Source organism: Ambystoma mexicanum, chromosome 2p, assembly GCF_040938575.1.
Source record: "Ambystoma mexicanum isolate Mex_15411 chromosome 2p, UKY_AmexF1_1, whole genome shotgun sequence".
Lineage (NCBI taxonomy): Eukaryota > Metazoa > Chordata > Amphibia > Caudata > Ambystomatidae > Ambystoma > Ambystoma mexicanum.
Window position 1 is genome coordinate 1,184,028,003 of NC_090923.1, and position 15,124 is coordinate 1,184,043,126.

General features: G+C 47.5%; 1 protein-coding gene across 1 annotated transcript in view; it reads right to left on the reverse strand.

Annotated features, from left to right (window-relative positions):
* Positions 1-1,039: 1,039 nt before the first annotated feature.
* PNCK (pregnancy up-regulated nonubiquitous CaM kinase) overlaps positions 1,040-15,124 on the reverse strand; it is a 474,806-nt gene continuing 460,721 nt past the window's right edge. The window contains exons 11-12 of the mRNA XM_069645371.1: positions 3,592-3,711; positions 1,040-2,279 (exon numbers count right to left, since the gene is read on the reverse strand). Of these exons, the coding sequence (XP_069501472.1) occupies positions 3,613-3,711 (99 nt within the window). The 3' untranslated portion in view covers positions 1,040-2,279; positions 3,592-3,612. The remainder of the gene's footprint in view (positions 2,280-3,591; positions 3,712-15,124) is intronic.

Here is a 15,124-nt window from a genome sequence, read left to right on the forward strand (position 1 = left end):
GAGAACATTTCAGGAATGTGCAGCGCGGTTTAGTAGCAAGGCTTAACTGTGATGTCATTGTCTGGACCAGACAATGCATGGTGCAAGATATTGTGGCTGTGATGGCAGTGTCTAGACCAGACGATGCATGGGTGCAAGATATTGTGGCTGTGATGGCAGTGTCTAGATCAGACGATGCATGATGGAAGATATTGTAGCTGTGATGGGAGTGTCTAGATCACACGTTGCATGATGCAAGATATTGTGGCTGTGATGGCAGTGTCTAGACCAGGCGATGCATGGTGCAAGATATTGTGGCTGTGATGGCAGTGTCTAGATCATACAATGCATGATGGAAGATATTGTGGCTGTGATGGCATTGTCTAGAGCAGAAGATGCATGGTGCAAGACATTGTGACTATGATGGCAGTGTCTAGGCCAGACAATGCATGGTGCAAGATATTGTGGCTGTGATGGCAATGTCTAGATCAGACGATGGATGGTGCAAGATAATGTGAGTGGTTGCCTGATGGACTTGAGAAGTGCTCAATAGGTCCAGTAGTGATGAAAAATAAAGCAAAATAAGTAAAAGGTAAAGATGGAAAGGAGCCCAACCAGCCTACATGTATTTTTGGATGAGGATTGACCTTGTTCGCTGAGCACACACTAGTCCACTTTCAAGGAGCAGAATGCAAGCCTGTCTATTAGCATATCAGAGATGGCCTGCCACAGCCTACTACCTTATTTTTGGGATTCACGTTAAAGTAACCCTCTTTCAGCCTTTCCTTATCCGCATGATGAGAGGCTAAACATGCATAGTAAATATTTGCCATTTGTGTTGGTGTAATTTTCCTCCAAAAGTTTAACAAATTCATCCCATTGTATATGGGCAGAAACTGGCACGAGCATGCTGATCTCAAACACAGTTTGAGTCACTATAGCAAGGCCGAGGTGTCTGATGTCGTGGGGTCGAAGGTGAAGGTTATACTTCCCATGGAGAAGAAAGTGTAGGGGTGTGTTGGACCAGAGGACTGAGTGATAGAATCATCACACAAGCACATATTAACATGTATTCCTTTATTTCATGGCTGTAAACAAGTAAAGAATATTCACATCTCTTAACTTCGGCAGACGTTTCATGGCTCCACGCTCACTCACACGCACTCACGCACGCATGTGCGCAGACACAACATAACACTGTAGGCCCAAGCAATGCCAGAAGCAGATGTGAAATTAGCTCGGGGGTGCCACATGTTCATCAGGAGGCCTACTTTTCATGTGTAAGAGGAGGTCGCCACTTCTGCTGCAGTAGACTTTCACAAGACCTTCACAAGACCTTCACAAGACCTTCACAAGGACCCTCTTCCGCAAGAATGGCAGAGGAGTACTGGCACGGGGAAGAGCACCTGTTCACCGGGAAGGCTGTTCGCACACGTTTGCGAGGGAAGGCACGTTTTTCACATAGCGGTACACACACAAACCCACCCAACAAGGGACTTTCACCTTTAAAGGACGACCCCGCCAATCGCTTCCCCTGACTCTCTGCTTCTCCTCTCTGGCAGCAGCGGTTCCTCCTTCACATTGTCCAATCAGTGCTCACTCAGGACCCCTGCTAGTCCCTACGTTTCTGCTCTCCCAGACACCATAGTAAGGTTGGTCATCGGAATCATTTCGATCCGGTCGAGCTTCTGTAAGGGGCTTAGAAAAAGGACGAAGCCGATGTGCAGTTGCCTAGTGTAGGTTATCGCAAACAATGTTGCCCTTGGTGACCCACCTTCCTGGAGCTGCTCAACACTAGCTTCCCCTAACCAGGGCATGCGCCGCGAGCATTTCCCTAATGTTGCTTGCGGAAGGCAGAGGACATGCTCTATAAGATATATGCTGCGCACCATTGCTTTCTCTTAAACCCCACCTACAGTAGTGTAGGGGCCCTAGGTCCTGGAGAGAGAGAGCTGAGCTCTGAGTGGGAAAGCTGGGGCCTGGCGATGCAGCAATGAAGCCCTCATGGAGGAAGCATCTGGGGTGTTCCGCTGTGCAGTCTCCTTCATGCATCCGTATCAGGGAGCTGCACCTCTCAAAGTGGGGACCCGCCAAGGGGTTTGGGAGCAGGGAAGAGAAGCCACTGGCAAGGGGGCATGGGCTGGTAGACAGAGAATGGGAGCCGGTGGGGGTAAGGAAAGCGGCCATTGGCCGCAGACAGCATGCAGACAGGTGTCACCACGAGCTCATGCATGGACGCAGTGCCTGACAGGAAGCCCTCAAGACAGGGACCTCTCCAACGTCAAGTCTTCTTGTTCTACCTGGAAGAGAAGAGACAATTCTGAGCAAGACATTCATTCCAAAAGAAGTCAGCAAATGTCATCCATGGCGTGCAAATGGCTTGAACCAGCCCAGAACCCTACAAGGCAGAGAATGTCTACCCCGACCATCCCATGATAGAAAGTGGACAGGGGTGCTAAAATGGCAGCATGGAATGCACCAACTCTGCACCCAATGAGACCCCAAACTTACTTTTCAGCCACTGATACTTTATAGTGTCTGCATGAACGGTACCACCCCAAAGTCCCCACAAAGTCCCAAATATATCTTGCCAGGGGGAGGTGGAGAAAATGAGAAAGAGAGAGAGAGAGAGAGGGAGTGGGAGAGAGAGAGAGAGAGAGACAGACAGACCAGGAACTTATACTGACAGCTAGTAACGAATCAACCTGATCCCCATAAGGCGCCGCATCACCCCTCCTCTACAAGAAGAGAACTATGACTGTGAAGTGTCTGCAAATAATGTCCCAACTCTGAGCCCCATGACGCCTCACCTCCCTAACCACACTCGCAAAGTAAGAAGAAGGGACCTTTCAGGTTTGGAATGGAATTAATGTAACCTGAATCCCACAAGGCACCCCTTGTCACATAGCAAGAGAACAAGGTCCAAGAATGGAAGAATTGTTGCACAGGAAAGTCCCATGATATCTCCATGGAAAGTATCATCTTTGAATCCCAGCCACCACCAAGGACTCCTTCAGGAATACCACAAAATCCAACAGGTTGTCAGCCTAGAATTAACTATCTCTACCCATCATGGGGCAACTGGCTGACAGACGGAAGAAAACAGGCAAGGGGCCGCAAACATGTCTCTGCCCAACCACTGGATGAACTCAGAACCATGCCCCGTGTCACACACAATAGAACCCAACAACGCAACGAGCAAGCTTCCAACATCTCAGACAGTCCCAATGACTGACACAACCTTTAGTCAAGTCAACCTATTTAAGTAAAAGTGAATATGGAAATCAAAGTAAGATTGTCCACTAAATTCTCCAACTCAACTCCTCATCCAGAGCTGACCACCAGGGACGAGATGATGGCCCAACCCTTCGGCAGCGGTCAAAATTATGAAGTCTCCTTCTCCCAAAAAGAGTCTGGCTTTCAGTGGGTTCAATCAATTATCAGCAAAGACATGCCGGCCACTAATCTAGCGTCTTGCCAGCAGCATATGAAGGCGACTGAGTGAATATGAAGGCTGAGCTCTCCTCTTAAACGCTACCTGAGACGCTTAGCAGGAAGTCTCTTCAAGGCACAGATGGGCAGGATGGATGGGGGTGAAGAAGTTTTGCTCACCTCTCAACATCGCTTGCTCCACTACTCTCCCGGAGACGCCTCTGCTGGTGCCTCTTCGGCCTCCGCACTGTGGCCCATCTTTGAAATATGGCGCAAGAAGGAAGTGGCGTTGAAAGCCCGCTGGAATTGAAAAAAAGACAGTGACAGTCAAGGAATTAGAAAGTGTAACCAAAACAAGTCTTGTGTACCATTTATTTGGGCAATAATGACTTATTATTCATGCACTTACGGATAATTCAGCTAATGGTGAGTGTACAACCACGATTGGGGAATATGAGTTCAACTATGAGTATACTTATTGGAGGCCGGCATGGCTTGTTTTCCAGTAACCACCTGTCGTAACTACAGGAATTCTGCCTTACAGAAGGACCTGATCTATAAACCAGCGGAGGACCACAGGGAACATTCTACGACATACTACTGCCACTAGCACATATTAACATTATTTTTTCCCAGCCGATGGCCAGTCAGCTGATCTCCAGTGTCTACCTAGACTGTCATGTGTCCATTCCTAAAGCCAACTCGTGATATCTGGTTCCAGTCCTGGCCCAAGAACCCTGCCTGGATACAGGATTCCAAGTCAGCTGGTGGTTGAGAACGTATCATTGAGCAGAGCATCCTATAGAGCAAGGCATATAGATGGGGCATGGTGGAGCCCAGTTGTGGATATACTAGTTTGCTTTGATCTGTTAAGTTTGTCAATATGTGAATGCACATCCAGAGGGTGTGACATGTGAGGGTGAACTTTGTTTCCGATCACCTTGATAAACTTGTGCTATACTTGTCCCATATTTAGGAAACAACTGGCATTAGTTATTTCCATGCTGGGCTGAGTAATCTGAGCACCATGTGACCTGGAGTTCTGCTGTACATGCCTCTGAATCTGACGATGGCACGTTCTGCTATACATGCCTCTGGATCTGATGAGGGCAATGTGAAGGCCATGGAGCCGTGTGTTCTGCTGTACATGCCTCTGGATCTGATGAGGGCAACGTGAAGGCCATGGAGCCGTGTGTTCTGCTGTACATGCCTCTGGATCTGAGGAGGGCAACGTGAAGGCCATGGAGCGGTGTGTTCTGCTGTACATGCCTCTGGATCTGAGGAGGGCAACGTGAAGGCCATGGAGCCGTGTGTTCTGCTGTACATGCCTCTGGATCTGATGAGGGCAACGTGAAGGCCATGGAGCCGTGTGTTCTGCTGTACATGCCTCTGGATCTGAGGAGGGCAACGTGAAGGCCATGGAGCGGTGTGTTCTGCTGTACATGCCTCTGGATCTGAGGAGGGCAACGTGAAGGCCATGGAGCGGTGTGTTCTGCTGTACATGCCTCTGGATCTGAAAATGGCAATGTGAAGGCCATGGAGCCGTGTGTTCTGCTGTACATGCCTCTGGATCTGAGGAGGGCAACGTGAAGGCCATGGAGTGGTGTGTTCTGCTGTAGATGCCTCTGGATCTGAGGAGGGCAACGTGAAGGCCATGGAGCGGTGTGTTCTGCTGTACATGCCTCTGGATCTGAGGAGGGCAACGTGAAGGCCATGGAGCGGTGTGTTCTGCTGTACATGCCTCTGGATCTGAAAATGGCAATGTGAAGGCCATGGAGCCGTGTGTTCTGCTGTACATGCCTCTGGATCTGAGGAGGGCAATGTGAAGGCCATGGAGCGGTGTGTTCTGCTGAACATGCCTCTGGATCTGAGGAGGGCAATGTGAAGGCCAGGGAGCCGTGTGTTCTGCTGTACATGCCTCTGGATCTGATGAGGGCAATGTGAAGGCCATGGAGCCGTGTGTTCTGCTGTACATGCCTCTGGATCTGAGGAGGGCAATGTGAAGGCCATGGAGCGGTCTGTTCTGCTGTACATGCCTCTGGATCTGAGGAGGGCAATGTGAAGGCCATGGAGCGGTGTGTTCTGCTGTACATGCCTCTGGATCTGATGAGGGCAATGTGAAGGCCATGGAGCCGTGTGTTCTGCTGTAGATGCCTCTGGATCTGAAAATGGCAATGAGAGTGTCATGTGCCCCCGAGGTCTGCTGTACATGCCCCTCGATCTGATGAAGGCACTTTGAGCATCATGAGGCCATGAATTCTACTGCACATACCATTGGATGTTAAGATGCCACTCCAGGTGCCAGGAGACCACCAGTTTTGCTGTACATGCCTCTATACCTGAGCACCATGAGGCCCTGTGATCAGAATATGCCAAGCCGAGCAGCATGAAGCACTGAGTCCTGCCCTGCACGCCTCTAGATGTGTTGATGGCACTCAGAGCACCATGGGGCACTGAGTTCTGCTATACACACACCACAGCATCTGTTGACTCTCCGAGTGGCAGGAGGCCCTGAATTCTTCAGTATTTGCCTCTGATGATGTTTTGCTTTGAGTGCCCTTTGTCTTCTGTGTAGGAAGCTGAGATCTGTAATCCCATCTGTGTACTTGTTGTGCATGTATTTGCAGTCACAGTGCCCTCTTTTTGTAAGTTTTTCCGTCCTATAATGTGCCCAGAAAACTATTTGACACACAGGTCTTCTAATAGAGAATACAGGCATTGGGAATTGGCAGTACAGCAGAGCTGGTTTGGTGGTTCGCAGTGGTAACCAGTGATAGCACGACGCCCCAGCATGCTACTTAATTCTATTTGTATTTATTTGTATTTGTATGTATTTAAGAAGCGGTTGTCATTTCAAACAAATGACTCACCAAATAGGAAGAGAGCAGAGGGTGCCCTAGGGTAAAGTGCCTGTACATAAGAGCAGTGTTTCATTGAGTGATATACCTGGTGGTGAAGGCATGAGGACAGGAGCATATAACAGAAATAGCTCCTGGAGGACCTAACAGTATTTCAGAAACTTAGAACCCGTGGACACATTTTACATATTTTCAAATTACATAGGGCCATCCTGAGAGCAGGATGCAGGAGAGGTAGGTTGGGTGCTTCCTTTGGATAGGAGGATGGACGGGTTTTGGGGGGATCCTTCTTTTGCTGGTTGCCAGAGTTTGAGGATCATTTTGAAGAGTTCCACTGAAGATATGGCTTTGAAGGATGGGGGGAGCCTTCCAGTGGAGTGGGATAAGGCCCAGGGCGAGCAGACGACTGATAGGTCGTGAAGAGACGAGGAGCGGAACGTCTGAGAGGGAGAGTACAGTGAGAAGCAGCCAACCCGGTAGTGGGGGCAAGACCATGGATGGATTTATAGATGAGTAGCAGGAATGTAAAGAGACATTTTAGATGGAGATCCATCCAATTAGCAATGGTGGGTAGAGGCGTAGGAGGATCTGGGTAGGTTGAAAAGGGTGCATGTTGCAAAGTAGGTCCCTGCAGTAGTCCAGGTTGCGGAGCACAAGAGTAGAGAGAAAGGTTTTAGTTCAGTGGTGCATGAGGTGTGGGTGGGTGCATTTTTCTAATATTTAGGAAGTCAAGCTGCAATGGCAGAGGCCAAAATGTACTTGTCGAGTTTCAGGTCTCTGTCAAAGAGAACACCAAGGTTGTGCGCCATGGGTGAAAGGGGGAAGGGATCAGTAGGAAAGTGATTGGAGAGTGGGGTTGGCACTGGAGGCAGAAGGAAAGACGACTTCCATCTTTAAAGATAGTAGTATGAGGAGCCATGCCAAGAGTAGAATTATTTTCTTTTAAATTGTATTGCTTATAGCATGAATTTAGCTTGAGAGAAGTGGGGTACTTAACAACAGGAGGGTGCAAGTTTTGGGCGTGGCATTTTATAGAGTAGCGCTGCACTACTGTTGGAGGGAGGGAGTAGTTTGTATTTGTCTGGCGCTCATTATTGAAAGAACCACATTTTTAGTGCATTTTGCAGGAACTGAAGGTTAGCGGGGCATTTCGAGCCTCTCTCAGGATTGAGTTTCACCTGGTTGGGGGATCGCAGGGGAACAGCTGTCTTTCCTTTACAGGCTAGTTTAGATTCCAACTGTTTGATAGTGTTGCCTTATGAGGTGTGTGAGCCTCCAGGGGTGTGGAGTTTAGCTTCCAAGTATGTTGGCACTACACTCAAGACTCCTTTGTAGGTGATGCATGCAGTTTTGAATATGATCCAAGCCAGGGGTCGGGGGGGGGCGAACCAGTGAAGCTTTCGCAGTGTTGGAGAGATGCAGTTGAATTTGGAGGGTGCCCTGTAATGAGGCGGGTTGCGACACATTGGGTTGGCTTGAGGTACAGGTACGTGGCTTGAAGCCCAGTAAGGATGGCATGAGGGCTTGAAGGACTGTGCATAAATCAAGCGGGGGATAAAGGGTTTGATTTTGTAGAGTGTGGAACCCTGTAGCCATGTGGATTGCACACATTTGGCTATGTTGTTTTGGAAGGAAAGGCTACTGTCAACAATGATGGCCACGGAGTTTGACAGCTGATCCTTCCAGGCTCATACCACCCAGCCACTTAGTTGTTGTTTGGTGGGGGTACAGATTAGAACAAATTCAATCTTGGTGGGTTCATTTTGAAGGAGGTGTTTGACATCCATGTGTGGATGGTAGCCAGAAATGTGCAGGAGTAAGCAATATCCTGGGGCCACTGACCTTAAGGTACAGCTTAGTGTCATCAGTGTGCTGATAGATGGCTATGTTGGGGTCCTTTAGGAGAGTCCCCAAGGGTTCAATGTACAGATTGAGGCCAGTTGAGCAGAAGATGTAAGCTTGGGTGAACCCACAGACAAGGTTGGATCTGAACGAGCCCATTTGTACAGCCTGGTATCTGCTGAATAGGTGGGATGCGATGACAGTGGTGGATGGCAGTTAGGCAGTTGGTTAGAAGATTACAGGAGTGAAGGAGATGAAGGAGAAGAATATCTGAATGTGGCCAGGGAAAAGCCGATAATTAAAGCCATAGACGAAAATGAGATTGCCAAGGGATGAAGAAGACAGTGTAAAGAGGACACTGCCCTTCCCTTCAAAGGAAGACACTTCCTACAAAAGACAAACCACAATGGACAACAAAAAGGGCACCTCAGTGTGCTAATCCTTTCATGGCAAACCTTGAGTTCTTACAACAACAATCCCAGGAACCACTAACATACATCTGCTACATTGATGATATCTTCTTGATTTGGAAAGATGGTGAATATTCTCCAAAACAGTTCCACAAACCACTAAATGTCTTCCACCAATGCATTACATTCACCATAGAATGTTCCATGAAAAGCATCAACTTCTGGATACATCTATATATGTTGGAAGAAACTGCCTGCTAGAAACAGCTGCATACAAGAATCCCATTGACTAGAACAAATACCCTCACTGGGCAAATGTCCATCCAAGCCACACATATGATCTGCAATCTGTTGCGAGGCCATTCAGTACCAATATATATTCGCCAACAGGAATACAAGAGATAACTTGCCACACTGCACATTCTGCTTGCAAAACGGTCACTCAACCTGATAAATTGACCGGGAATTTGTGCATTGAAAATACCCAGTGACAACCTGCTACAATACCGAAGCAGCGGAAATCCAGCACTAACACAACGGACAAGGATTGTTAAGGACCTACAACCAATATTTAGCATGGGTGAGGCGCTGAGAAACATTTTCAAAGAAACTCCCTTAATTGCATGCAAGCAATCCAGAAACCTAACACTGTCTGTGACCAGAAGTGCATTTCCCCTAGATCAGGAACAAAGAAGACCTGCAATGTCCTGTGATGAATCCAATGGATTTTTCACAGATTCCCCGGCTTTGACCTCCTCCCATGTGACTAGGGGACGACAACCGCTATCTGATCCTGATGCTGGGGGCGGTGTAACGCTCACCTGATTCCCGCGGAGGCGCGGGTCTTGGCAGGAGGGTGTCTGTGACTCGAAAAGTGATGTGCAGGACTCGATTGGCTTCTGGGGTCGAACCTCTTCGCACTGTGTGTCGTACTCGAAGAGTGAGGTTTCTGCAGGTGAAAGAATATGGGGGTTAATGGCCTGGGTTGTTGAATGTCCCTCTCTCTCTCTCTCTCTTCCCAGCTTTTCTGTAGAGCCCCCCCCCAGGTCAACGTGCTCACCTTAGATAGGTGAATGCTGGGCTCTCCATTTGCGTCTGGTGCAGGGTGCCATTGCCAGTTCCTTCACTGGTGAAACATTGGCCTCTTGCATTCAGAGGACGGTTACCGTCGTTATCTGCACGAGCGGTGAGTTTCTGGACACCTTTTGTCTTTATAGTCTTTAAATGCGTGGCACGTTAATATTGAAGACTCTGTATAATGCTTTTCCCTTATGTATTGCAGGACTCTTGGGATGGAAGATGGAGTGAAGCGCCTGGAAATTCGTAAGTATGGCAAGCGCTCTAACTGTCTCTTTCCTTGCAGCTTAGTTCGTGTTAAAGAGACGCCGGAGTATTCGCAGGCGTTTTATTGCGACGAGCGCGATGGGCGTGAGTAAATACCTGCTTAATGTCTTTTTCTTTTGTCTTTCAGATGTTGGTTTGCAGCGCCGGAGTCAGCGGAATGCTAACTAAACTTTGTCTTCACAGGCGGCGATGCAGAATGAAGAAATCCGGAATTCACGGCGTGCCGGTAAGTATAACAATGCTTTTGTCTTTGCAGGCGAAGGTGCAGCGTGAAGACACGGCCGCTGCTGATGGATCAGGTGAGAAAGCACTGTTTGTAAAGTTTGTCTTGCTAACCTGTTGTTTCTTGTCTTTTGCAGGTGCTGATGTTGACTGGATACAGGAATGGTAAGTATAATTCTTGCAGGTTCAGGATCGAAAGAGGAAAGGCTGGAACAGACTCGGTGAGCGTTCTGCTGCAGATGCAGAATAACGCAAAGCACGTTTCATCTATCGGGTGTGGTTTAAATAGCCTTGGAGTGATGAGGCGTCTTCTTCCACGGCCCCGCCTAGGTAAGAAAAGAGTTCCAGTTTCCAGAAGAGTTCCAGTGCTGTATCCAGGGAGTGGAGATGCCCCACCCAGGTAAGAAATTAGTTCCTGTTCACAGAGGGCTTCTAAGTGGCTGGTAAGTAAGCAGCATGGTCTGCCGCAGGTAAGTCCACCCAAGCACTTTCACACCAATTATGAGCCCGGCGCTTCCAGTGCCGGGACCGATGGTTTTGATGAGCCTGGTGCCACCGGCGCCAGGACAGGGTCCAAAAGGTCCCAGTAGGGACCGGCTGGTGCCTAGGATTAGGGTTAGGGGCCTGCTTCCAAGGACATTGGGCTGGTCCTGGCTCCTTGGAAACAGTGATCATGACAGGCGGTTATATGAGAGAGAATCACATGGGAGTAGACAATTACTGGAGAGATGTTTTGACTTCATTGGAGAAGACGTGGTATTCCCCCCTTTCCCATGAGGAATACTCTCTAATACCTGAGTTCTTAATGGCCTAATGTCATTCTGATCAGGCCCCCACCTTTGACCCAAACACCCACCACTCACAAATAACACCTTTGTTTTCTAATGTGCCTTTATCTGAAATCTCTGAGAAAAACCATCTAAGAGTTAAAAGTTCAATAAACGGAAGAAGAGAAGGAGAAACGCTGCGTTTCAACAAGAAGGGTTGTGGAGACATCTTGGGTTTTCTGCCGCTCACCACGTTGTTTTGTTTGGCCGGCATGTTCTCGGTTGTTCTGCTGCGGTTATGTGCCTGATTATGCGCGCATATGCCTGCTCCTCTTAACTCTCTATGGGCATAATGTCAGGCATTCCACTACGAATTTAGCATGGAAAAAGCCGTCCTCACTTCATGGCTGCTTAGCCACGCCTTAAAAAATGCTGTTCGTCTTACGCAAGCACTACGACTTTTACTAGAAGTGCGCATGATACATTTCCATTGTTAGAAAAATGACTAAACAGTTTACACTCGCTACTACTAGTATGCGAGCCACTTTAGAGCTGTTAACAGTTACTGGCAAGGTTTTTGAGGTGAACCTGAATGCCAAGCTTTACTCACCGGCTTCAGGAATACTGCGGTTGTGGGCTTCTTCATATTCCCGACCTCTTCTACTTCTACTACTGCTTTGGGCACACTTGGAACTCACACCCCTCTGCAGCACGGGTGCTTCCGATCCGGCCGCGCCAACTGGGAGTCACCTTCGCTCCGCTGTCCCTCGGCTTGCTTACTGCTGCAGGCCTGAGGCTTCAGCACCGTCACGGCTCTGCAATAACAGCCACAAGGTGCACCTGGGAAAACCACTCTCAGCATGTCTTTCTCAGTGCACCCATGGCAGGGCAGGGTTTGTGAACACAGGACCCTCTCAGAACTAGCAGGTGAAATCTGCTGTCTCCACGTCCCGGCGTCCTTTATGTGATCGTACTTCCTCATGAACTGCCAGTCTTGTGCTCTGTTACTTCTGCTACTACAGCCAGCCTTCTAGCTCCTGCTCCAGCTCCTTCTCCTTCCTTCTTCTCACTCCTGCTGCAGCCTTTTATGCCTCTTAGGTAGGGCAATTGGTTTCAGGTGCAAACCATTAATGTCAATTGCCTGACCCTTGCCTAATGGCTTGTCTTCTACATCTACCTGCCTCTACAGCCCTCTTCTTTGTCTCAGTCCCTATGGGATTCTGGGACATGTAGTTTACTTTCCCAAAGTCAGGATTTTCTACTTCTTTTGTGTCTTTAAGGGTAGATTCAATTCCCTCAGTAATTTCTACAGAGGGACTGTAGGTTTTAACGTTATTGGAGGAAGATGGTATAGGAAATGCAATATTCCCACCATTCCTTTTAGTGTTCCCTTGGTATTGAGGAGGGCATTTGATTCTAGGGATAAAAAAAAATAATTTCTTTTGGTATAATATGCTTTGGTGTTTTAACCTTAAGTTTTACCACCTTAGATTTAACAGGAGGTTGAGAGATATTAAAATGACAATAACCCATAACCTCTTCTGGCATAGTGGTAAGAATCTCCCTGTCCGAGGAAAGATACTGCGTCTCATCCCATGGAATCTCCTCACTACCCTGGGCCCTGTCTCCACCCAGGTGATCCTTCCGCAGTACACCACCCCAAGGGTAGGGATCAGGAAGCTTCAGCCTACCCATGGCCACCTGGTAGGAGACTTTAGGTAGGGTTTCAGTGAGGGATCCACAGGATTCTTCACACCCCTCACAATACCCATGCAATGTTAGGAATGTGCCAACAAATCTGCGCCAAATCTGCCACAACAACCCAACAGAAATGAACAACACAGATGCAAGGGAAAGACAAGTGCAAATCGTGGAATATAGTGCACCTTATCCATTGAAAGAAGAAGGAATGTATGTAGGCGTACCTGTCAGGAGACGTGGGAAAGAATGAACCTAAACAGATACCCCATCTGAGACCACAAGACAGAAACACCAGTCACCATTTATTAGAAGATAGGCACACGCTGCAGGATCTGTCACTGATGAGTTGGAAAGGTGACCACTTGAGTATCACACACAGAGGAATGTCGGAGCTCAAGTATGTGAAGATGCTAAACGTAAAAGACACATGTCTGAAAAGTGATGTAGGTGTTAAAACACACTGCAGGTCAAGTTCCTGAAAATCGGTATTTGACGGCAGGGAGCATTTACGTGTTGAATACAACCTAGATGACTCCCCAGCACCAATTTTTCCTCATTTGCATGTGGGAACGCTGCTTGCGCCCTGCACATTTGCAGTTTGCTGTGCAAAGTGAATAAAGGCTGCCGGCAGATCCCATAGGGATCTCCAGAAAATTCATGCTGGCGCAAATGCTCAAGCATTTGTATGGCAGAGGGGGAGAAAGGCCGCAGAAATGCAAGTTGCGTTCTGCCTTTTCTCTGATGAATGAAAATGGGGGTTAATGTTAACAGAAGACATAAACGCCTTCTGCAAGATTTGTATGCTTTCCATCAAAGTGTTACGCCCCCATTGAAAATGAGCTCCTTTATGGGTAACTTTAAGCCGAGGTCTAGGAAGGCAATCACATCAACAGACAGAAGATCACCATCCAGTACCACCTGCCACCAATAACCGCTGGATTCTGCAGTTTTCAGAACCACTAATGGCTAAGGATGCAGTACATTGACAATAGAAATCTTGGATGTCTAAGGTCAAATGGCTGGCACACATAATTGAGAGTGAGGTAAAATGCGATAATACCGGACATTGGGCCTCACTCCAAGTCTGGCAGTATTCTGGGGAGAAATCCGCTGAAATACTGCCAAATGGAATTACAGTTACTGCCACTTGCTGCGGCGGTATTACCACTGGATTGCAAGTGGTCGTATGGCAGTGTTAGACCCCATTCATGCAGCTGGACTCCATGGGGATTTTGGCAGAATTATTACCAGCAGTAATTCTGCCGATTTTGCCAATTTCTGGCCGTAAGGTGGCGGAATTACCTCTAGCATTTTGCTGGAGGTTTTTTCTACACCTCACCACCAAAGTTGTAGTACAGCGGTGCGGTAATGCACTGCTAAAGTTACCACTGCATTCACCGCCGTACTTGTAACGAGGCCCATTGCGCACCATTAAATAATGGGTATGCAAGTTAGAAAGCCATTGTGCAGCTTGAGGAATAGCGAGGTCACGTTAGACACTGCACCATTTAAACCGTAAGAACATATTTTATAGTGTTACATTGTATACCAGCCAGTAAACCTTAGCAACTGCACTGAAATCACTTTGCAGTTCTGCCACTACATAGAGACTGCAAAATGCATTAAAAGAAGTCCAGGAAATTACTGGAGTACACTTTAAAAGTGGCTGTGCCTAACTTTCAGAACATTTCACATTCAACAGTTCTGTGTGAATCGCTGTGTTGCTTAAAATGCAACTGTCAGCAGACAAGAAATGAGAAATGAGAATTGTTTTCGGCAAAAGCTGTTATGTCTGATCCCTGCTTCCTGCAGTTTTATGTTCCTTTAGATAAGGCAGCCATTCCACGCCTGCATTCCATGCATAGTATTTCTCCATCCAGTGATGTTTGAACTAAATATGCCTTTTTTCCGTTACGAGAATGAAGTGTCCAGAGAGTGCTTATTTGCCACTCAGTTCACTCTGCACCATCTGACGACGTCTACAGGACTTCGAAAATGAATGCACTGTCCCATCTCTGCACACCAACAATTCACCAAACGTTTCTGAAAACCTGATCACTTATCACAACAAATTGCTTTCTGCTGCTTCAATAGATATTTTGTCTGTGCCGACGCCAACAGAGTATCAAAAGAACCACCCCAATGAATTATTTCAAAAAACATATGTATTACTACCAGCTCTGCAGGATGAACCTTAACCACTTGAAGACATGTTGTATAACACACGCTCAACATGTATCTTTCCAGGGTTTCTTCTAGCTGGGCAACATTCACTAAACATCTCTGTTTAACACTCAGCTGTGTAGCTTAGGCACACATCCAGCATTCTGTCTGCAATTTATATATTAATTAAAGGCCACCAAAATCAAGCTTGAATTACATCCAAAATAATTTGTCTTTCTGGATTTACATTTGGAAATTGGGTACAGGAATGTGCCACTTTTCCAAACAAGCTAGTAGTTTTGGGGGTTCACTTTTAAGTACTTCTACAATTGTTTCAGCTACTGGAGCGACCTTCATATGAATTTACCAGACTACCACTCAAGCCTATCCAGGTTTAACTTTTCAA